Consider the following 25894-nt stretch of genomic DNA (forward strand, 5'->3'; position numbering starts at 1 on the left):
GCGTAGTTCAGTAGGTATAAACGAAGCTGTTTAGTTAGAAAGACCTGGGTAGTTGGATCCCATTTACGCATAATTTTTATCAGTCCTGTTCTGCTAAAGACAAGTTAGCAGGCATAATATAGATACGGCTGGGCTTTTTTCCTGAAACAGGCAAATCAGTCCCATGAACAGACATGAAACAATTATCGGACAAGAAAGACTATAAGAACCATATTGTTCTATAATTTTTCCCTATGAAAGTAGCATTGTAATCTCCTTATTCACGGTTCAGGTTTTGTTCTAAATGGATCAATTTTCTCATAACATTTTCGAAAATTTTAAATTTTCGGGAACTGTTTTTTCGGTGAATTGCATTTGCGACGAATTGTCGTTCGATGAATTGCCTTTTCGATGAACTCTCTGGATACCATGTGTGCATTATGGGATGCTAGGGCATTTGATGTGAAGTCCTTAGCCTCTGATCTTTCAGTTGGGCAGATTTTGTTCTCTGAATGTCACTTTCATTAAAACGATAAAAAAAGGGACAATTTCAAAGGAGAGGTGATAGAAGGTTGATGTTCTAGAGAAATTGACACAGAATTTTTTGTTTCATTTTTTCCTCCTTGGGAAACATGATCTTTCCCAAGTATGTATGAGATATACATAGTAGGAATTTTTCTGCAACAACAATAATTATACTTACCAATTTCTATCTAACATAGTGATACAAAAGTGTTTCATTTCATTAATTAATGATGAGACTGCTGAAGGTGTGACAAATTTAATCATCAGAAATATCAAACCATCAGGTTGGTTTGATATGTGTGAATGGAAACCCAGAGAGAACCAAGCACATTGTTAGTCTAAATGCTAAAGAACTGTAGGATTGTTACTGTGGATAAATTCGTAGTTGTATACATATGTTTATGTATGTGTCTGTTCATACGCATAGCTTATTATGATGATGATGTCCGTTGTAGATATTTTTAAAACTTTTGTCGGTTTCCATTGCTGGATATAATGAAGTTTTACCACATCTTTGTGTTCTTGCTTATTTGTCATTACTTATTTCAAGATATTGTTGAAACCCTGTACTTATGTCCTTTGGATAGGATGTTTCTGAGGTGTTCGGTTTGGTTCCTCTTCTATACATTGCAAGATATGCTGTACACTCTGTCTCTCAGTATTCTAATTATTCCTGTCTTTTGCAGAGGTTGGTAGCGAGATGTATGGAGGTGTCTTCTAGTATGGATAGGTTTTCTGTACACTGAAGAAATGAAGTCATTCTCTATAAGTGTATCAAGAACTGGTAGTCCTGTTATTTCAAGTTCAGGAGTGAAATTTATACTGAATACCTGACTGGCCATGAATGTACACCAGTCAGGTATTCTGTGAATTCTTCTAGTTATTTCATTGAACCTGTGCAGATAATGAAAGTGGCATCCACTTAATGTAGCCATATTTTGGGGTTTCGATGGTCGTTTTCCAGGCCTCTTTTCAGATGACTCCATAAATGAATTAATTAGAAGTGGAGATAGCATTAAATCCATAACAAGGTCTTCTTTTTGTTCATAGTATCTTTGTTGAAAATGAAAGAAAGGCTTTTCCTATTCATTGTTTGAACAATAGGATGGTGTCCAGTGAGAAAAGATTTTGTAGCAGTTTAGGATGCAGCCAGATAGTAAAGATGTTGTTGTGCCATATTCTATCTTGCTCAGATCAGTAGGTTACTGATATGGTGCCAATCATATCCTTTAATATTTAATGTGGAGAAGTAACCTATTAAATAACCACATTAAATTCACTATGCAAAAACAAAAATATTGCAAATTATCTTTCCTTAATGTTCAGCTCTTTGTCTGGTATCCTGTCCAGTTCTGTATATCATCAACCAACCATCATCAGTTGCTATTCAACAAAATGTGCATCATCCATTGCAGAAAATTGACCTTGTCAAACTATTCATTTGGATGCACTTCATTTTCTAACTTTTGATCTACAACAAGAAATGGACATCATCAAATAGGATTATACAGCTTAATAATTTGATCTCTGGAAAATACAACACATTATATACAGTATAATGTGTTGTTTCCATCTTCTACATTACTGGCATCTCATAATTAATATCAACAGTGCTGATAAATGTGCCTACTCTCTTTTCTTTCAACAAATTATCCTCCTTATTACTATCGATAAAGGATAAACTTTGACTGCTGTCACTCCTGAAAGTTACCTTATGAATGAATTTTCACACATTTTGAACAAACCAGGTCAATTGAGAAGAGCCATCAAGAGCACCAGTGCTATCTCTGTTACAAGAAATCCCAACAAGGTTTGGTCTTGCAGAGGATCCCAGGCTTCTTTGGATCACTCTAATCTGAATCTGATTTCCTTACTGAAACTTTAGGGGATTCTTATTCTGAACAGCTGTAAATGCTTTTTAAGTATAGTCTGACATTAATAATGTAATTTCTATCACATGTGGCTTGCTTGTTCCATGAATGTGAAATCCACTACTGTTTATTCTATCTTTTAAAACTAGCTATAATTCACTGATCAGTTAAATTTCATGCCAAAATACAAGCGTCTGGTGTGAAATTAATAGATGCGCAAATGTGAACTTTTTTATTATATTTATTCACATACAAATATATATATATATATATATATATATATATATTTATTTTTTTTTGATAATTTTTATTATGCAGCTTATTCAGCTATCTAACATAGTGTAATTAAAACCCTTCTTGTGTATATATGAAGTTTAATGTATGAGGTTTAATCGCTCAAAGCACCATTTGTATTTGTTATAAATTGATGCTAGTTACTTGCTCTATGGTGATTCCTCCTCCCCAAATGTCCTTGATTTCAATCTCATCAGTGAGAACTACATATGTGGAATTACTGAGAGTTATCTTTGTGCCACAGTAATTTATTGTCATCATATTACAGTACTTTTGGTGTAAGTTTTTTTTCTGCTGTTTTTTGCAAAATATGGATGTAAAACAAGCATATCATTTTTGTTAAGTGTCATTCTAATGCAGCTCTAGGGGAAAAAATATTACTGTCCCTACTCCAGAGTATTGCAATAACAGTATTCCATAATTATTAATATGATTATCCTAGACTCACAATGGAAGATCATGCACACATCTCATCATACCATACCTTAAATACATTCATATTTACTGCAGACATCACATTCTCAGGTCACAGACAATGTACTCCAATCATTCACAACTTTCCATGCAAAAAAACTGCTTCTCACTACCTTGCTCACACCCTCCTTAGACGTCTTACAAGGATTACCTCTTGTTCTTCCCCAACCATTTTATGAAAAACCTCTTCAGCATTGATCCTATAACAACCCCTTACCGACTTATACATCTCTATTATATCATCCCTCCTCCTATCAGCTAGACTCTGTGAATTACATTTTATCTTTTCTTCATACTCAACATTCCAGAGACTAGAAACTATCTTAGTTGCCTCTGGACCCTTTTCAGTAACCCTCCATCCTGTTGAAAACTAAATGACCAAATCTGTGCACAGTTGTCCATAAGTGGCCTAATCAAGGCCTTTAATGGAACCATAACCTTATTTCTACAAGTCATTGACCCCCACATCATTGCCAGAATTTGCTCTATTGTCTTCACAATTTTAACAACGTGTCCTTTAAATTTTAGAATCCCATCTACTGTCACCCACCCCAAGGTTTCTTATTTCCTTCAGTATATTCTTGCCAAGTGTCTTGAACTATCTAGTAGAAGCAGCTTGGCCTTCTTTCCATCCAATTCCTCATTCCATGCTACAGCTGCCAGCTGTCTCCTGAGCTCCTCATAATTACTAGCCTTGTAGCTCCATATATGCTCTTTCTTCATAGAAGTTCTCACATGGTGGCAACCACCCAGCTAATCACTTCTTGCTCACTCTCATCATCTGGAAGTAGATTTGACACCTCATTTATAATAACATCCTCTGATGAGATGATGAAATCAAAGACTTGATCCTCACACGCCTGTTACGTATACTGTCTGAGGTAGTTTTCCCTCAAACACTTTTCATTTTTTCCTTCATTATACAATAACATCGTCTGATGAGATGATGAAATCAAAGACCCTTGATCCTCACACACCTTCTATTACATACACTGTCTGGGGTAATTTTCCCTAAAACATTTTTCATTTTTTCATTCATTCTTTCAAGAAATTCATCTCCTTTATTCTGGTTGCTATATTGTCATAATGAAAATCACCCTTTTTCTATTTACATGTATATTTCATGGTCACCTTCCTCCACGTTACCAGGCCTATAGCAACATCTGAGCTCTTCCACTCCACTTCCCTTTTATCTTTTCTGTCTACACAAAAAACATGATACCCTTCCATGTCTATTCCTATTAGAGTGTTATCCTCATCCAACCACATCTCATTTATTCCAACAATTTGTGGGTGAACAAATTCAATCAATGCAACTATTTTATTCCTGTGTGTAGAGGCTTAAATGCTGTGAGGACATAATGTTGGAGGCTTAATGGATTGCATACAGCACTCAGAAAGGATTAAAACAGAATTTAATAATTCCTATATTTCTTCTCAGTCACTGAGACATCTTCAGGGATTACAAAAAAACTAATGTAACATATACACAAATAACACACAATACTAAACCCAACCGCATGGGTGACACTAAAGTCCTATCTAGGTGGAGCGTCCTCTAAGGACGGTTGTAGGTGGCCTGATGATAAGTGTTTACCAAATCTTAGGAAGCTTAATGCAACCGTATTTATTAAGATTTGGTTGATTTCCGAGAGCTGCTGCTGATTCCAAAAATAGTCTCTCTTTTTTGAATTTGCTGTGGTGGAGCATGGGTTTTCTTTATGAGATCTTGTGGGTTGTACCCAAGACATTGTCAGCCAGGCCTGACTGACCATAGTCGTGGTTGCAGATGTATGACTTGTGTTCCTCCAGGCGGATAGTTGCTGATCTGCCTGTCTGTCCAAAGTACACCAGCTTACAGGAACAGGGTACTTTATAAACTCCAGGTACTGAGAGAGGAGGAAGCTGATTTTTTGTAGAATGGATAAGGGTAGCAAGTTTGCGGTGGGACTTAAATGCTGTGTGTAGGTTATACTATTTCGAATTCTTGGCTATTTTTTCAGATATGCCACGGATATAGGGTATGGTGATGGCATTTCTAAACTCTTTCTGAAGAGAAGATCGGGGAATGGGGGAGGAACTGATTATTTTTTTAATACTGTGATTGCTGTAGCCATTGGAGAGGGAAAAAGCCATTGAGCCGGAGGGTGGTAGGAGAGTTTGTGTCACCCACTTGGTTGGGCTTAGTATTGTGTATTATTTGTGTATATGTTACATTAGTTTTTTTGTAATCCCTGAAGTTGCCTCAGTGACTGAGACGAAATATAGGAAGTATTAAATTCTGTTTTAATCCTTTCTGAGTGCTGTAACAACCAGTTAAGCCTCCAGCATAATTTCATTCCCATTATTTCTGATACTTCTAGTATTCATATACAAACATAATACAGGAGGTCCTCGACCTATATCGTCCTCGACATGCGTCGCTTCGACTTTATGGTGGTAATCCCATAAATAATTTTTAAAATAAATTTTGACTTGAAGCAGCGTGACGTAAAATTCAAACGTCGCAGGTGAACTTGTTTGTGAGCGCTGCGGAAGAATACGCCGCCATTTGTTTGGGAGGTGGTGGTGTCGCTTGGGTCCCAGCATACAGTCTTTGAGTACCACGTGCTTTGTTTACATCTGCTCCCTCACTTTTGTGTTTGTGTTTTTTTTTTTGTGACTTTTTACCCTTGAATATAGCTCCCAAACATAAGGCAGACTCGTCTGAAACGTATGTCGAAGAAAAGAAAAGCCATTACATTAGAAGTGAAATTAGACATTATTAAAAGGGCAAAAAAAGGGAGAAACGCCAATGAACACCGGGCGCATGTTGAACTTAAGTTGTACCACAGTCAGGACTATTATCAAGGATAAAGTTCACATTCTTGAACACGTGAAAAGGATTGGCTCCTATGAAATCGACTGTGATTACGAAAAAACGTAGTAGGCTCATGATTGAGATGGAAAGACTTCTTGTTCTTTGGCTGGAAGACCAGCATCAACGCTGTATCCCAATTAGCCTCATGTTAATTCAAGAAAAGGCGAAAAGATTGTTTGAGGCATTGAAAAGTGAAAGGTGGGAAACGAGTGCAGGTGAAGAGTTTAATGCTTATGCGGTTTAAGGCTTGGGGAAATTTACATAACCTTAAGGTGCAAGGTGAAGCTGCTAGTGGTGATGATAAAGCAGCTGGTGAGTTTCCTGAGGGGTAGGCTGAGATAATAAGGGAAGGGGGCTACAGTGCTCAACAAGTGTTTAATGTGGACGAGACAGGCCTATTTTGGAAATGTATGCCTAATCATACCTATATCGCCAACGAGGAGAAGGCAGCACCAGGCCATAAAGCTGGTAAGGAGAGACTGACTTTGCTTCTTGGGGCTAATGCTGCTGGCGATTTAAAAACTGAAGCCCTTGTTGGTCTATCAGACTGAAAATCCAAGGGCACTAAAGGGCATTTGGAAGGGTCAACTGCCTGTTATCTGGAGGTCCAATAAGAAGGCATGGGTGACACTTCAAATCTTCAAGGACTGGTTTATCAACCATTTTGTGCCAGAAGTTTAGAGGTACTGTACAGCCAAGGGTCTGCCCTTTAAGGCATTGTTAGTGCTAGACAATGCCCTTGGTCACCCTGCCCACTTGGATGACTTTCACCCTAATGTTAAGGTGGTTTACCTTCCACCAAATACCACAGCCCTTTTGCAGCCTATGGACCAGGGTGTTATTGCTTCCTTTAAGGCCTTCTACATCTGCAGGACATTTGCTATGGCTTTCAGAGCAACTGAAAAAGACAGGAACTTAACCCTCAAAGACTTTTGGAAATCGTATAGTATTTATAATGCCATACAAAACATTGAGCATGCTTGGGATGAAGTGAAGTAGACAAATTTGAATGTTGTGTGGAAAAAACTGTGTCCCCAGGTTGTGAATGATTTCCATGGCTATGAGGAGACAGTTGAGACTGTCACAGAGAAGGTTGTTGCCCTGGGGAAGCAGATGAATTTGGAAGTAGAGGCCGAAGATGTCACAGAGTTTCTGGCATCTCATGGGGAGGAGTTGTCAACAGAAGATCTCATTTTGTCAGAGAAGCAGCTGATTGAGGAGGAGGAAACGGTTCCAACCCCTGAACCCAGGAGATTCACCACCAAGGGCTTGGTAGAGGTTTGCCCTCATTGAGGATGGGCTGGCCAAGTTTGAGGCTGAGGATCCTAACACTGCTAGGTACACAAAGGTCTTCCGAGGGGTTATAGATTGTCTGCAGTGTTATAGGGAGATATATGAGGAGAAGAGGATGGTATCATTCCAGACTAGCCTGGAACGTTTTTTCACGAAGGTAGAGAGGCCTGCAGCAGGTGCTGGTACCTCAACTGTCTCTTCAACCACAGGATAAAAGGTAAAGAATTGTTTTCATTTTTGTTTTTTGTTTGTTCATTTTTTTAATCACCTGTACAGAATGTACAGTTTCGTTTGTCATTTTGGGGATTGTTCTCATTTTTATGTTTGTTTTTTTATTGCAGTTTCATTTTTGTCATTTTTCTGTACTATACAGTAATTATGTTCCTCCTTTCATTTTCCTATGGCCTAGTTCTGTTTCTTGATATATACGTATGATTATAGGGTGTTTTAGGTTAGGTAAGTAACTTAGGCTATGGTAATTCCAACGCATCGAAAATCGCTTTATGTCAGTCCTTAGGAACGGATGTCCGACATAATCCGAGGACCCACTGTAGTTCATTTCTGGATATATAACAAATTTTGCTGATACCACTTATTAAATATCTTTCTTCAGCCATTTCCCTTTCTCATTATCTATCCCAAAACCCTCTTCAAATGCAACTATTTCTCATACATTCCAGGCCATCCTATTCTTTCTTGTCTACACATACATTCATTTCCTCTTTGAACGACAACATTTTTCACCCTGAGGCCCCATTTTCCTCTCTGTCTTGTACACTTCTCTGTTCATAGGTGCCATTTCTCTCCTTCCTTACTCTTCTGCTTTTATATAACTGCTTCTTACTTGCTCAGATCCATTGTCTGCACTCATTACTCTCCCTTCCAGCAGCAGTCTCTCCAATGACTCACACCAAAAACATTCAAATGCAATCCATCACTCTTATACTGTTCAATTTATCCTTAAAACTCATTCCATACATTAACAAACTACATTCTCCTTTCTCTTCACACATTTCTGTTAACATATCATTCATAATCCTTGCTCTTGGCCTCAACTCATCAGCAATTCCTGGGCAACACATTGACTAATTTTCTTTTTTTATCACATTATCATCTTTAATCCTTCTCAGCAACCTCTTGATATCCAGTCTAATGTTCCCACTACTGCTAGCAACTTTTTTTTTTACTCCTTGTATTCCATGTCTCAGTCACACTACTCATTTTACCCCCTGGAAAGCAAACCCTGGGCATCCTCTCATTTGCCACACCTTTCATAATCAAATCCCCATACATTGCCACTCTCAAGACTTTCGTTGTCTCTTGCATACTGACATCATTCATGTCACTCTTCCATACATATCCACAGTTCTCTTTGTTTCACTACCCATCCACTTGATCTCTCTCTTTTTTTTTTTTAAATATATATATATATATATATATATATTGGGCCCATATACGATATGTTGGCTGGTCGACCTATAGTACATTAGTACAGTATATAGGTAAGCTATTTCATTGTCAGTCCCACTTGCCATCTTACTGCTAATTACACTCTGTTTATCCTTGCTCTTGGCCTTTATCACATCATTATGACACACTGTATCATGAACAAAACAGTTTTCTTTGTCATCCGTTTTGTACGTTTCTTAACTTTCACACAATCTTCTTTAAGAACTGTTTCACTTATCACACCATCTTCCCTACTCTGATTCAAACAAGTCTTTTGTTCTATCAGCATATTACATGACCTGCATACCCACACCTGCTCCTTTCCCTTATTTCGCTTCTCCACATAAACTTTGGCAATATCTTCCCACTCACTGCACTGTACCATTCTTAGAAAATTCATGCCATTCATTTTATTTGTCTGTCATGTCGATCTAAGTAATGATCTCCCTCTCACCACCACTTTGTTCCAGAGTACTAACAAGAAACAATGAAAAAATAGTGCTTCGTAAGAAATTTAATCAAGCACTGTATTCTAAGTACAAATATCATGCAGCAACACTTAATCTAAAAATTCTACAATATCGTCAGAATAAAGAAATTTAAGTAACTTGACTGACAGTAGATTGTACTGGAAAGTTATTGTTCGTGGTGGATTCAGCCCATGTTAGGCAGATGAGGAAGATGATGAATAAATATAAAATTAACTTATCTTGCTGCAGCCCATCCAGTTATACCATCAATGGTATATTAATAATAATATGCCATTTTCACCACTTGTGTTTTTAACACCACAAGTGGCGAAAAAAAGGACATCTGCCATTATGATATTTTGACAGGTATAGCTCTCACTGATGTGACCAGAGTATAATTCATTATTGCTCTGTCACTTCATCATACATGTTCTGTGATAAAAGTATGCTGCACATTATGGGATAAAAAGAAGGATTTCATGAGATGTCAGCTGTTTTCAGTGTGCAAGTAGCTTATGTGAGAAGCTATTTCATGTGCAATATTTATAAAAATTTCGATGAAATCTGGGTACAGACATGAATGTTATTTCTTGTAGTAAAAACATGCATTTCAAAAATTATATTGTTTTGAAAGTATTATTCATTTATTTATTTTTGAAAGAAAAAAAAAATCAATAAATAACAGTGTAGTATATTTATTTTTTTCATCTATTTTAAGTCTGTAATATGATTATCATGGATAAAGTGGAGAGGGCATTGAGAGTGGCTTCCTAAATGAGCCTCAGCTTTAAATTCATGAAGTCTTAAAAGCACAATAACAGTACCTACAGGCAAAGCCATTTGCATTGAGACAGATTGTCACTGACTCAAAAACTTTCAGCATTCAATGCCATGGTAATTTAATAAAATCCAGAGTAATTTAATAAAAAGGTAGCACATCGTTTGGCAACTCCTATAGGTAGAGATGACCTTGCTAATGCTTCTGCCTGGTATCTCCACTTGAGCCTGGCTCCCACTGAAGAGACGTAAGTCATCTAATTACATCTTCATGGATCAAAGGTAACTAAAAATTTAAACACAAGAAATGAGAAATTACTGAAAATAGTTCATTCTATGCAGTTGTGGCCATCTAACTGTTCATTAAATTAAATATCTGAATGCAGATTCAAAGGTCGAAACTAGTCTGGGTAGTGGCCCTTCCCTTAATACATAACATTATACATATCTGCAAGAAGATGTGTTTTGCATTATGGGAGATACTGAAATAGGAGTGATGTTAGCTTGGTCCACCTTTGCTACGAGTTGTCCGGTGTTGTACCACCTTACCCCAGTCCTGAAGATACTTTCAGGCACAAACTTTGTTTGCTCACACTTGGATAAAGGATTAAACTAAATTTATTATAGGGACAAGAAGGCCTGACAAATAACAGTTCAGCTGTAAGGGGGAAGCCTGGGTAGAACAGAGTTTTAAGCTATATTGTTTAATTATTTCTCTATGTAGCCTTTATACCATTAAATTTTAATTATAAGTGTAAATCATCACCAAGCTGAAACATGTTTTAGAGACAAATGCTCAGCATACAACATGAACCACTGAAATCAGTGTTTCACAGAATTCAGTTTATTATTTCACTTTACATATTCTGTAAAAGTTGTTACTTTGTTTCTCTTCTGGTATTTGCAGTCCAATCATGAATTTTTTGCAGATTTTCCTAGAACCTTCATATTGAAATCTTCATGTTTGGTGTGAATGCACTGTCCCAAATGCAGTTTCATCAGCAAGTTGCATTTGCTATAGCTTCATTTTGAATGAAAGTAAGGATATACTTCTCTGTGCTGAATGAACAGTTCAGCATAGTAATATCTAAATTATTTTAATAAATCAGAATAATTTTTAAACAATTTAATTTTTAAATTGATTGATGACTGATTGACCGATGCTATGTTTTAGCAACTATCCATCTGAAGAAATAGAAGTTTACTAACCTGCACTAAATTTTTTAACCTGAGGTAAAATTTATTAGCATTTTTTAGCTCTTTTAAAAATAACTAATTTTAATAGGGAATTTGTCTTCAGTGATGAGTTGTTTGACTATCAGGAATTTATATAAATGAGAAGAGAGCATAGTTTACATAAAGATGCATATATTATCACCTGCATTTTAACAAGAAAAAATAAATATTTTTGAGGTTGATAACAGTGAATAGTTCAAGCAATTCAATAATTCAATGCTATTTCATGGATAAATCATAACTATTACACCATTGTATGATGCAATGGAGAGAAAAATCTGGGAATCTTTGGAAATATAATTAGATCCTAAACATCTAAATATTTATTAACCAAAGTATTAACTTGTTCAAGTACATCCTAGCCTTCGATAGTCAAACACATTTGTGTGTGCGAATGCATAAAAACGTACAACATTCTGAACAATTAGAAATATTTTAAAAATAACAATATTCTCTTCTATAACTGCATAACAGTTGTCATCTTTGTTAGATGACAATTGTTATGTTATCCTTACTGTTTTGTCAACTAGTTTACTACTTTGTATACAGTGGTACCTCGTTACGAACTTTTCGAGATACGAACTTTTTTCATATCCCATTTTGACCTGTAGATACGAACCTAGACTCGAGATATGAACCGTGGTGCTTTTCTTTTCAAATGAACTAAAGCCTGTTTTACGTTATACTTTTTTTTAAAACTTTTTTCCCTAGTACAAGAAACAGACTTAATGCAAAGTACAGTACCAGCATATATGTATGCACGTTTAGCTGAACGCGCGCTGAACCGTCTCTAGTGTAATGATTGTTGTTACTACGTCTTATTTATCTGAAATACAAATGCCTGCATGTATTTGCTTTTTTCTGTATCTATTTCGGTATTTGTGTAAGCAAACAATACGCTTTGTGAAGATTTTTTTAGGTTTGTAATTATTATGTGTACTGTATGTATTTCTTTTTATAAGTGACGTGTTTTATTGTAGCTTCACGTTTATTTTCTGAATAATCTACCAGATAAGCGTCATTTTACTGATCAGCATATTATTTTCAACATGAGGCCAAATAAAACTACGAAAGAAGAGAAGAAGAAAATCGCAATAGAAATTAAGAGATTGTGGGAAAATATGAGAACGGAGTCAGGCAAAGTGATCTGTGCAAGCAGTATGACTTGTCCAAATACACCATAGCTACAACTGTCAAGAAAGCAGATTTTTATAAGGAACTGGATGTGACCAAAGGAGTATCTATCGTGTCATCTTGAAGAAATAAAGTTATGGAAGAAATGGAAACTTTACTACTCATCTGGATTAATGACATGCAACTGAAAAGGAGATAGTGTATCTCAAAACATATCTGTTTACAAGCTCAAACTATTTACAAAGATCTTTTGCAGAACTTGCCATCCACTAGCAGTAGCAAAGACACTAGCAAAGAGTTTAAAGCTAGCAAAGGATGGCTTTGAGAAATTCAAGAATAGAACCGGTATCCATAGTGTTGTTAGACATGAAGTAGGTGCTAGTACTGACAAAGAAGCCGTTGAAAGGTTCGAGGAATTTCAGAAACTAATGGAGTCAGAAGGTTACAGACCAGAACAAGTTTTCAACTCTGATGAAACTGGGCATTTTCTGGAAGAAAATGCCTAAGAGAACGTTCATCACTAAGGAGGAAATGGCATTGCTAGGACCCAAGCCAATGAAAGCCAGACTAACTTTGCTTTTTTGTGCCAATGCCAGTGGTGACCTGAAGATAAAACCTCTGTTGGTTTACCACTCTGAAAATTCTAGTCTTTAAAGAGCAGAAAGTTAACAGACACAAACTCAGCATTATGTGGAGAGGTAACAGCAGAGTTTGGGTAACCAGGCAATTCTTCTGTGAGTGAATGACAAAGGTCTTTGCTCTCACAGTGAAACAGTATCTATAAGAAAAGGGTCTACCTGAGAAAGTTCTTATAATAGAGAGTGCTCCAGCACATCCACCACAGTTGGAAGAAAATTTGGATGAAGAGTTTACTTTCATCAAAATTAAGTTCTTACCTCCTAATACCATGCCACTTCTACAACCAGTGGATCAGTATGTTATTTCCAACTTCAAAAAGCATAATACCAAAACTCTTTTTTTTTCAAAGATTTTACGAAATAATCACTGACACAGAATTAACCCTCAGGGAATTCTGGAAGAATCACTTCAATATTCTTCATTGTTTGTATCTTATTAGTCAGGCATGGGAAGATGTTTCTGTGAGAACTTTAAAATCAGCCTTGAAAAAGTTATGGCCTGATTGTGTCTGAGGAACAGCATTGGAAGGACTTGAAGGTGAAATTGACATTGTAGATACAGTTGTCTCCCTGGGCAAGACCATGAATTTGGAAGTTGATGAAGCAGACGGAGAGGAGCACAACGTTGAGCTGACCACTGAAGAGCTACAGGAGTTAAGAAGAGAGCAGGAAAAAGAAAGGGATGAGGAGGAAAAGCAAATGTCTTCAGAGGACGAAGAAGACAGCAACAAAAAGAGAGCAATTCCAAAAAAAATTTGAAGCGCTGGGGTGAATTGCAAGAATTGATTAACAAGTGGCATTCAAATCAAGGTGTTGTTTCTAGAGCCACCAATATCTTCAATGACAATGTCATTAATCACTTAGAAGAGTGTTAAGGAAACAACAGATTCAGTCAACATTGGTTAGGTTTTTTAAACCTCCCTCACCTAAGAGACAAAAAGATGCAACTGATGACAACAAATCGAAAACTCCTGAACCACAAATCCAGCCACAAGAAAATTGATCTTTTTTTTACAATTTAATGGAAGATGATTTTCATACTAATCATGTAAAACCAAAGATTTCATAAATAAAAATTAATGTGTAATGGCATACAAAATGCATATTTATAGTGTAAAAATGCTCCTTCTCACTCCTTCTCCATTTCTTTGCATTTTCTTCATTTAGTTGAGAATAGTGTTTTAAATTTTTGAATCTGGGAACAGATTAATTGATTTCCCATAAGATATAATGGAAAATTGGGTTTCGAGATATGAACCCCGGTCGGGAACTAATTAAGTTCGTAAGTCGAGGTACCACTGTATTTTCACCTGAAGAAATCGTGCAATTATGATGAAATGTTGTATTATCAATTAAAATAAATATTATCACTTATTCCGATGTTCAGTGTTCTGCCTTATAAATTTAGTCAAATATTCATGAACCAGCAAAGTCTATACTTCTATATATACATATATATTTAGAGAGAGAGAGAGATCTGTTAGAATTGTTAATACGTATGTAATCAAATTTATTTGTTACAGGTATTTTTTTCTTCCTATATCTTTAATGCTAACGTGATGGTGAAAGTAGCAACTAGGCCAGCAGAAAACCCTGTAAGTAATTGTTAATCTTACATTAACACAAGTGTTAATGTTTTTTTTTAAAGTCAGACTACTTAGTTGTTTTTTTTTTTTTTGTTGTTTAAAAAAAACATAATAATCTCCTTATCTATAGCTTCAAAAGAAAAGCTGCTCTAGTTGAGGCAACTTCTTCTAGCTTTAATTTTTTGTAATGTTAGATACTATTCATGAAAGGTATATTTGTAATTAAGTCTAAAATTAGCTAGAAATCCTGCTCTAGAGACCACATGTTTTATGCTATCTGAAACCCTTTACTAAACATATTGGCTGTATCATAGTAGATGAGAAAAAAATCTTAAGACTTAGTATTTTTGAAGAATTATTAAACGAAGCAATTTTACACACATGCACACACCAGTTTCACAATGGGTAGAAACTATGAGATTTTTGTAATTTGACCAGAGATTATGAGAATACTATCTCCATCATCAGAGTTGCTTTATTACGACCACTGCCCAAGTCTCCATATTTCTTCTTCTTCTTCAACCTTTTGGTTCTGTCCATTGCTGGACGAAGGTCTCCCCCATGATTTTCCAGATCACTCGATTTTCTGCCTCTCCCATCCATCTCACTCCTGCAATTTGTTCCAGTTCATCCCTCCACCTTCTTCTCGGTCTTCCTCTTTGTCTGCACCATCCATTGGTCTCCACTCTGTTGTTTTTATAGTCCATCTCCCGTCACTGCTTCTGGCAATATAGCCAGCCCATCTGAACTTAGCCTGTTTAATGTATTTTACAATATCCATGACACCTGTTTGAGATCTTATCCGGGTATTTGTCTTCCTATCTCTTAATGTTATTTTTAGCATACTTCTTTCTATGCAATGTTGTGTTGTTCTTAGCTTTTTGTTTAGGGCTTCTGTTAAAGTCCATGTTTCTCCTCCATATGTTAGGACAGGAAATATGCACTGTTGAAAGCTTTCCTTTTTAGACTCATAGGGATGTCACTTCTGAATGTCTCTTATTTTTCTATAAGCCATTCATCCAAGGTGAATTCTTCGTTCAATCTCTTTTCTTTGGCACTCTTCAAAGGATAACAGTTGGCCCAAATATACATATGAAATAACTTGTTCTATTTCACGGTTTTCAACTTTGACAGTTCTATGGTTAATATATTTATTCATCATTATTTTTGTTTTTTATCTATTTATTTTTAATCTAATTAACTTTGGAGGCTTCGTTTAGCTAATTTAGCCTTTCTTCCAGATCTTCAAGATTATCTGCTATTAGGACAATATCATCTACAAATTTCAGATGATGCAGCCTTTCTCCATTTATGTTCATTCCTTTTGTTTCCCTATCAAGGCTTCTAAAGGCTTCCTCTAATGCAGCTGTAAATAATTTGGGAGATATGGTGTCACCTTGCCGGATGCCTTTTTGTATTGGGAACTTTCAGTGCTTTTAGTGTTGCAGATGATTTAACTGAATCAGTGCTTTTTCATAGTCTATATAGGCCAGACATAAGGATTTATGTCTGGCCTATGATTTTTCAATGAGCTGTCTTAATGTGTGAATATGGTCCAAAGTATTGTAATTCTTTCTAAATCCAGCTTGTTCACAGGATTGCATTCCCTCTAGTTTAGATTTTATTCTATTATTTATAATTTTTGTGAAAACTTTATATATGGTGGGGAGTAGGCTTATAGGTCTGTAGTTTTAATTTCTTCCTTATTGCCCTTTTTAAAAATTAATAATAGAAGTGAATTGTTCCAATTTTTTTGGAATTTTTCTCTGTTTTAGGCATTTATTAAAGAGATTAGTCAGCTGTTTGATAACGGGGCTTCCTCCCAGTTTTAAGAAGTCTACCATAATTCCACCTTCTCCTGGGACCTTTCCATTCTTAATTTACAGCAGCGCCATTTCCACTTCACCTTGTAAGAAATCAGGGGCATCATGTTTTTCCTCATTTGAGTTATCCATAGATGATTCTTGGATGTCCCGGTCTTTGTCTTCATAGAGTTCAATATAAAATTCCTGAATTCTCTTGATTATTGCATCTCTATTTTTTTTAAAGTTCACCATTTTTTCCTCTTTCAGCAACTATTTTCTATGTTCCAACTGATAATGTTCATCTTAGGATCTTCATATTACTATTGTTTTCTATTGTTTCTTTAATTTTCCTAGTATTATAGGATCTAAGTTCATGTTTCATCCTTTTACGTATAGTTTTACAAATTTCTGCATATTCTATTTTATTGGTGTCATTCAAATCTCTTTTCGTGTCTCTTCTTTTCTTCATCAGATCTAAGGTTTCCTGTCTTAGTTTTTCCTCTCTTTGGTGCCTTTTTACACCTCCTATTTCTAATGCACAATTCAAGATAGATTTTGTTAATATTTCATTAGCATCATTGATGGTAGTAGCTGTGTTTAACTTTTTTAGTTCATTTTTGAGTGATTCTCTATAACAGCTTTTATTGTGGTAGAGGTTTTGTAGATTCACTTAATTGGACTTTTTTCTTATGAGCTTATTCCGTTCCCATTTTTTGCTGATCCATACTTTTGCCCTTACTAGTCTGTGGTCACTTCCTGTATTAAATCTATTAAGCACTTCGGCATTCTTTATTATATATCTTCTGTTGGAGAGGATGAAGTCTATTTCATTGTAAGTTTGTCTGTCCAAGTCCATTTTCGGTTGATTTTCTTCTTGAAAAAGCTGTTCATAATAAAAAGGTTATTTTCTTCTGCGAATTCAATAAGTCTTTCTCCTCTTTCATTCCTCTGTCCAAATCCAAATTTACCAATGGAGTCCAGATGGTCATCTCTGCTTTCAATCTTGGCATTAAAGTCACCCATTATAATTATGTAGAATTTTTAGAATTATTTAATGCGATTCTAATGTTTCATTGAAATCTTCTATCTCTTCATCTGGATGGTCCGTAGTTGGTGCATATACTTGTATAATTTTCAGTTGGTATCTTTTATTTATGAAGAGACTTAGTTCAGCTATTCTTGATGTTATTTTATTAACAAACAGGACATTGTCCTTGATTGTTTTATTAGGAATCCTACACCACCAGTTTAGTTTCTGTCACATTCACAGTGGTAGAGTAGATGTCCATCTTTTAATCACATGAGAGTTTCTTCTTTCCTTCTTATCTCTGATGAAAGGCCCACAGCGTCCCATTTTATATGTTCCAATTCCTTCATCAGTTCTTCCAATCTATCATCATCCCGTAGAGATCTGTAGTTATATGTTCCTACTAATATCCTTCTATCATTGTGCACTGTATGTGGACTCATTGTAGCTAGTGGAGATTGTGGCATATTTTTTGACCTAGACTCTGCCTAAGTCCAGGACGTGTCCCTTTTTATGCTGGGCGACGGACAAGCCAGTATGTAATTTTCCTATTTTATTCATCATTTGCATTGTCTTCATGGGGAGGTATTTGGCCTTATAGCACCACACTGGCCAGATGGGTTGGTGCCTCGCAATAGTGCATAAGATGAAATGACACAGCAAAATAGGAAAGATTCATCCCTAGCCCTCGGATACTCTAATAGCATTGCGGGTAAGGAGTAAGAAGAGAAGAAAGAAGCAATAAAAGAAGAGGAGGAACCAGTCTACAGATAATATAACAGATGTATATTACATGAAGTAAGGCGTGGTCCAGCATCAGGTACCTCGGGTTTGCCATGCCTGTACTCACTAAAGTGAGCCCCTGAGGACATTAACAAACATTATCGTTTATATATACACACGCATGTGCATACATCAGATATTCGTATATTGGCAGTTCATATCGTTTAGCAAAAAATTATGACAGAAGAATTAGGTTAATGTATCCATGCTGTATTTATTATTCTTAAAATTAAAATATTTACTTACGTTTCAATTAGTCAAAATATTGTTTAGCAATATTTTCACAATCAAGTTCACACACACAAAAAAAAAAGATGATGTAATATTTTTGAAAATCAATACCTGATAAAAGCTAATTTTGTGCTTTGCTCAGCTGAAAACAGGAAACACAGTAGTAATTTAAAAAAAAAAGTCTCCATATATATTCTCCTTTTATTAGGTGAATATATATGGATATATATTGATATATTGATAACGGTTTCACTGGCCTGACCACTGTTTCAAACTAATTGATTCTATTTAGAGAACAGGCAATTCAGTTATTCACTTGATTTGATTATAAATTATATATTTAGTTTAATCCTTTATCCAAGTGTAAGAAAACAAAGTTCGCATCTGAAGTATCTTCAGGATTGGGGCAACTCGTGGCAGAGATGGACTAAGTTCTCATCATTTTCCTTAGTATCCCATAATGCAAAGCACATCTCCTTGAGGTCATGTATAATGCTATGCATTATGGGAAGGGTCACTACCCAGACTGGTTTCTACTTTTGTTGAGGTGAAAAAGTAAAGGATTGCTCATCATAGGCCTAGAGTAGTTAGTATAGGGGTGCAAGAGAGCCGGATAGTATTAGGAGAAAAAAAAAGACAGATAGATAGCATGAGAAAGAGAGAAAAGGCTTCAGCTCTTTTATATCATCATATAGCCAAAGGCTATCAGTTTTCCTTTTTCACCAATCTCATATAGATGAACAAACAAAAGACCAATTGAAACTAAACTGCAAGGATGACTGATACCCGGGTGGTTAGCCCCATCTGGGTTTAACCTCTTTGAGTTGGTCTTCTCTGTCTGGGATTGCTCTCCAGTCATCCCTGCAATTGACTATAAGACTACATTGAATTAAGAGGATGGAACTATTTAAAAAACCTCTCCTAGCAAGATAGACAGAATTTTATCTCCCCCTGGTGAATATTACATAATGTGGGTGGTCTACACCATCTTGTGATAAATTTGCTATCTCCTAGAATGCTCCTTTCTAAATACAAAAAACATCTGACTGAACAATAAAATTTTCAGAATACAAGATTATAAAGCATTTGGATGTCATATTGCTGGTTTTCAAATCCATGTTTTTTTCTAACCTTTCATAAATGGTATTTTAATTCATTAATTATAAAAATCAAAATTCTCCTCCCATTGCTGACAGGTGGTGGGTATTGTAAAAAAAATAACCTGTTCTGTTATAAGTAGTGGCATTCCCAACATGTTACATAATCTGTTCCAAATACGCTGAGCAAGAAGGCAGCTGTAGAATGCATGTTCTACTGTTTCCAATTGGTAACAGATGTCACAGATTGGATCTCCGATGTTAATGTACCTCCATTTAATGACATTTGACCTTTATTGAGGTCTCTTCAGTGGGAGCCAGACCCAGAGGTGATAATAAGGTTGAAGTAGTGCAGAAGTCATATTTTCATATACAAGTAGCCAAAAGGTGTCACACCTTGTTATTAAAATATAATTTATTTTTAATAATATAATTAATTTATATATATATATATATATATATATATATTAATAAAGAGATTTGATGACTAAACCTGAGAATAATGGTAAGGCTTTATTGAAATAAAAACACAACTAGTTTCGGCTTTTGACAGCCTTCTTCAGGTGTCTTCTAAGAATAGAAAACAGTAATAAAAACACCGAAGTTTAAAACTGTGACGCACAGGAAAATTGCACTACATAATTGACATGAAAAACCATTGTATTTACATTTAAGTTGTTCTTACAAACGTGGCATTGTTTGTTGAGTGCTTGCTTGCAGACTCTCACGAACGCCGGTACCGAACAACAGCAGAGTGACTATCAGGGATGTTGTAGCTCAAATTGTTATTTAAATGTTCACAATTAAGGATGATTTCTCTGGACTCCACAATTTTTCTCTCAAACTCATCATGGCAACGAAAGATGTTTTCGGATCTATCCCAGCAGACTGAATAACCCTGGTGTTCATCATCAGGATTGTTCGAGAAAAGAACATGACTGGACAAGGCACTGGCATGTGTTCTTTTGTAAGAGATGTCTCTCTTGTGTTCCTCCATACGTAATTCAATAGATTTATTTGTTTGACCAAAATAAGGGATATTACAATCACACCATATCTTATATACGCCAGGATACTTCAGATTATGATGACAAGGCTTTGGATGGCTTACTAGCAAGCGGATTTTTGGAAGTGTAGTGAATAAGGTCCTGATGTTATACTTTTTAAGAACTTGAGCTAATTTTTTGGAAACTGAACTGATGTATGGGATGGAGATGTTACCCTTAAAGTTAGTTATTTCTTCAGTGCGTTGGCTAGGAGGATTTAGAAGAAATATTTGAATGGTTTTATCAGAATATCCATTTTGTCTAAAGACATGAGAGAGGTAATTAATTTCTTTTTGAAGTTCATCTGGGTCATTCAGAAGAGAGCATGCTCTATGTCCCAAGGTAGAAATAGTTCCAAGTTTTTGTGGAGGAAAATGATGGGACTGACTGTGAAGATATCTATTAGTTTGCATAGGTTTTCTATACATGGAGATTCTAAATTTTCCAGAGCAGTGTGAAAGTTTTATATCCAGGAATGGTAGGGAATTGTCATATTCAAGTTTGACTGCATTTTATATTAGGATGCTGATTATTGAGATGATTAAGAAAATCTATGAGAGAGTTATGGCCGTGACTCCAAATAATAAAAATGTCATCTACATAGTGTTTCCAAAGTTTTGGTTTAAATGAGAAGGATGATATATCTTTAGTTTCAAAATCCTCCAAGTAAATGTTAGCAAGAATAGGAGATAAAGGGTTGCCCATCGCTAGACCTTGGTTCTGTTTGCAGATGGTGTCTTGATGTCGGAAGTAACAAGACTTAATGCAATGGGTTAAGTCTTGTTAAAGACTTAACCCATTGCGTTAAAGCAAACATTTTTTTGGATAATTTGTTCTTTAGTAATATTAGCACTTCTTCTGTAGGGACATTTGTAAATAAGGAAACTATGTCAAAACTTGCTATTATGTCATTCTCGTTGATAGTTATATCTTTAATTTGTGATATAAAGTCGATGGTATTGTTAACAAAGGAAGAAGATAGTTCAGTTGTAGTCTTCAATAAATTGTTTGTGCGGTTTTGAAGTTCCCGTGTTGGATCTTCCTGTAGTATTGAATATGTATTATTTTCAAGTAATTAAAGCATCTTATTGTGATATTCTTCAGAATCGAGGACTACGGTAGCATTGCCTTTATCTGCCGGTAATATTATTATATTTCTGTTGTTTTTAAGTTTTTTAAGGCCTGTCATTCAGCCGAGGAAATGTTATCTGTAGGAGGTTTCACATGGTATATATATATATAATTTATTTTAATAATATTAATATAAAATATAATATCATTTATAATATATTAAATATATAATTTATAGTCTAACCAAGTGGAAAAAACTTCCAACATCTTTCTCTAATCCAGAGTAATTTAATAATAAGGTGAGACACCTTTTGGCAACTCGTATAGGTAAATATGACTTCTCCATTGCTTCCACCTTAGTATCACCACCTCTGGGTCTTCCTCCCACTTGATGAGACCTAAATAAAGGTCAAAACCAGTCTGGTAGTGACCCATCCCATATTGCATAGCATTATAAATCTCCTCAGGGAGATGTGATTTGCATTATAGGATACTAAGAAAAGTGATGAGAACTAAGTCCACCTTCATATTTCTTCAGGCGCAAACTTTGTTTGCTTACACCTGGATAAAGGATTAAACTAAATATATAATTTATTATCAGTTATTCAATTGCCAATTGAGAGATCCAGTTTTGGAGTTACTCTCTCAAGTAACTCCAAAACTGGATCTCTTACTAATCTCTGCACTCCGCTAATCACAGACTCGAACCTCTGCCCAGCATGATGAGAACCAAGTACTGCCACCGAGCCAAGCCTCAACTTGGTGAAGCAGCAGACAAACTGCTAGAGTTCACTGACGCATGCCATTCTTTTCTGGAATCAGGCAGAAAGCTTAAGAAAGTAAAAACTCTCATTCAATTCTAAAGTAATCCAGTGTCAGTGAACACCTGGTTGGTGCATAAAAGTAATTAATAAAGAAAGAGCCATATATCTTCATTTCAATAACATAAATTAAAAAGAAATAGTGGATATTAAAGATCTAATATTATTTCAAAGCCGAATGTATGTAGAAACTATGAAAGTTTTGTAATTTGACCAGAGCGCTTATGAAAATACAGTGGTCATATTGTTTTAAGTAATATATGCTAAGGCAACTCTGATACAGAAGATTTCATTCTTATAAGTTCTCTGGTCACATTACAAAACTTAGTTTTGTACTACATAAATAGTTTCTACGTACATTCAGCTTTGAAGTAATGTTGTATCTTTAATATCCACTATTTCTATATAATTTGCATCACTGATATGAAACCATATGACTCTTTCTTTATTAGTCAGAATGGGATTTAAATGTTTGATATCAGACTGGATGATCTAGATCATGTTTCCTCTTTATCATATTGTTTAAAAATCTCTGCCTCATTTTCTCAAGTTCATTTTTTGTAAATTATTCTCACTACGAACATTTCTGACCTTTTTGACTTCATTATTCTAAGTATAGATTTACTGCATTACAATTTTCATAATATCATAGTATAATGCTCAATTTCAGCTGGTTTTCCATTTTCAACTTCATTTTAATAGCAAATGCTCTAATGAATCAGTAATTTCATTTATTGATTCATTAGAGCATTTGCTATTATCATTGATCTTGCACAAATTATTCATGTGCTTGCCAGAATAAAAATAATCCTAATTCCATTCATCCATCTTTTTTTTCTGGTTAGTCTTACTGGCTAGTCATGACTAAGTTACCTAGAAACCTGATTACCTATCTGCATTATCTGGTATGTCTATAACTTTCTGTGTGGTCTTCTGGCTGGTTTGCCTGTTTTGTGGAATGAAAACCTGAGTTTCTGGAAGGGAAAGCTGTGATAAAGGTAAGGAGCATTTTTGATACTGATTGAGCTATGGAGGTTTTGCCCAAATAATCCTAACTACCCTCAAAATATTTTTGATCACTTCCTTATCAGTTAACCTTTTTAAGTATACTTGGGGATCTTCTTTGTTCTCCTGGTAGATCAAATGTCTACCACTGATTCCTTCTCTCATGGAACAAAATTCACACTATAATTTCTTGAAGTAAATCTTGTTTTTCTTCAAGAAATGTGACTGTTCAAGAGAATATTGGAGAGTACTGCAACTGACTTTCATTGCAATTGCCAGGCTGTGAATTTGAAGGGACCAAAAGCAGAAAACTTGCATTGTATCCAAACGCCAATTTATGCTTCCTGTTCTTTTTTCCAAGTCTGGCTGCAACTTTTGTCGAACCCTGCTTCCATTTTTGTACATAGATGATTGGTTCTATTGTATCATTGGATCTGGTGTCGAGGCAATCAGGTGAAAAGACGTATTGTCAGAGAGCTCCTGAAAGATTTGTGATTTTTGTTGATTTATTAAGTGTTTACTTAGATTTAATTGTGTATTTTTAGTATATTATTGTAGATTTTATATAATTATTATATTGCAGCATTTTATAACATAATTTCAGAAATATTATTAGTTTTTACTACTTTTAAAAATGGCACCGTAAACTCGTAACAAGACAGTGACTACAGCTAAAGTTGTAGCTACTGAGGAGTGCCTTTGCCCTCATAAACAAAAGCACTGCTGCAGTGATGATAATAATTTATCTTAGGATACGTTGACATCAGAAATAGCTCGATTAAAAGAAATCATTAGAAAATCGACCAACCACGGAATTGGAAAAGGTAGAAAAACGTTTGCCTAAACTTAGACAGGGTAAGAAAAAGGATGAGAACAAGAACAGACAGGAAAATAGTGAACTCGGATCAAAATTTTAATAACAATACAAGGTAAGTCAGTTAATATCTAAGAAAAAATAGGTAATATGGTATGGTGACTCAATTTTAAAATTTGCGCTTGCCCAGGGAGTCACCACTGTTTGTGGTGACTCCCTGTTCTCTGTTAAGTTTGTTCACAGTCAAGAAAGGGGTAAGAGCCAGGTTTTTCTCCCACAGAGCAGTGAGTGAATGGAATAATTTGCCCTTAGGGGTAGTGAGTGCGTCTAGTGTGAATGAATTTAAGGGATAGTATGATAGCTGGTTTGGGTGATTTATAGCTTCCCTCAATGAGTCCTTCACTCCCTGGAGGTCTCAGAGAATAATAATAACCTCAGGACTGAAAGCCATTTGTTACATTTAGCACCGAGACCTGATATTCTATTGTTTTGAATATGCATGCACTATTAAAAACCAGTACAATCTGAATAATAATGGATATATTAAATTTGCCAAAATATGGGAAACATTAATTCTCAGAGATTCTGTATTGCAACTAAGTCGGCACTCACCAGGTGCTCTGTGTTGTTAACACTCTAGACTTTTGTCTGTTTTCCCTTAGTATTTTGCTGCCTTTGTGTGGTTTACAATTTAGATTGTACTTCCTGAAGATTTATCAGTGACTGAGACAAAACATTGGAAGTATTAAACTTGTTTTTTAATCCTTACCTAGCATTGTTTTTATTCAATCAAGCATGAGTTCCATTGGCACTCAACACATACAAACATCCTAAACATAGTGTTCGTCTGCAGGTAAGCAAATTTCATACCTTCTGATAAAATGCCAGTATATACTTGTCAGGTCTTTTATTAATTCATTGTGTTTTATATGGCTTTTTAAAAAAATGTGGTCTAAACACACTCTCTTTCCACAAATCTTTCATCTATGGCATGAATACATTTCATACATGATGCAGGGAACAAAATCATGAATACTGAAATCCTCCTCAAGTTTTTCTTTTTGTTTGTGCCATAATGTATAATACAGTATACTTATAACAAAAATAACAGTTTTTAACACCATACAAACAAGCAGACAACACATACAAATAAACAAATGTTCAAAAATAATAATCCAAAAAAACTAATCAAGTATCACTAATTATTTTCACAAATAGTGAAAGTTGAATAGTGAAAGAGTGGAATCATTCTAGCTTGTGATGTAATGATTTTTTTAATGTAATGTCTTACTCTGATTTCTGTTCTCTATAGTATTCTGTAATTGCAACATATTCTAATATATTTAAAATACACCACATGGTCCAATACTAAACTTTTTATTATTTTTATGCCAGCATACAATTTTATCTTCTAATAGACATTCTATTAGAAGTCAATGAAAAGGATAATAAATTTTCTTTCTCAATATATAGAAAACCCACCAACACAGGAAGATTTCTTAATGTGCCCTCACACCACCACCCTTCACAAAAAATAGGTTTAATAAAAACCCTAAGGGAGAGAGCGTATAACATTTCCAGCACAGAAAAATAGAGAAATGAAGAATT

General features: G+C 35.3%; 1 protein-coding gene across 2 annotated transcripts in view; it reads left to right on the forward strand.

The window, feature by feature from the left end:
- Positions 1-25894, forward strand: part of SppL (signal peptide peptidase-like protein) — a 391868-nt gene that overhangs the window by 288849 nt on the left and 77125 nt on the right. For both annotated transcript variants that reach the window (XM_090413421.1, XM_090413422.1), the window contains one exon: positions 14524-14595. In XM_090413421.1, coding sequence (XP_090269547.1) covers positions 14524-14595 — 72 coding nt within the window. The remainder of the gene's footprint in view (positions 1-14523; positions 14596-25894) is intronic.

Source organism: Typopeltis vanoorti, chromosome 24, assembly GCF_054136105.1.
Source record: "Typopeltis vanoorti isolate ZY-2024b chromosome 24, IOZ_Tvanoo_1.0, whole genome shotgun sequence".
NCBI classification, from domain to species: Eukaryota; Metazoa; Arthropoda; class Arachnida; order Uropygi; family Thelyphonidae; genus Typopeltis; species Typopeltis vanoorti.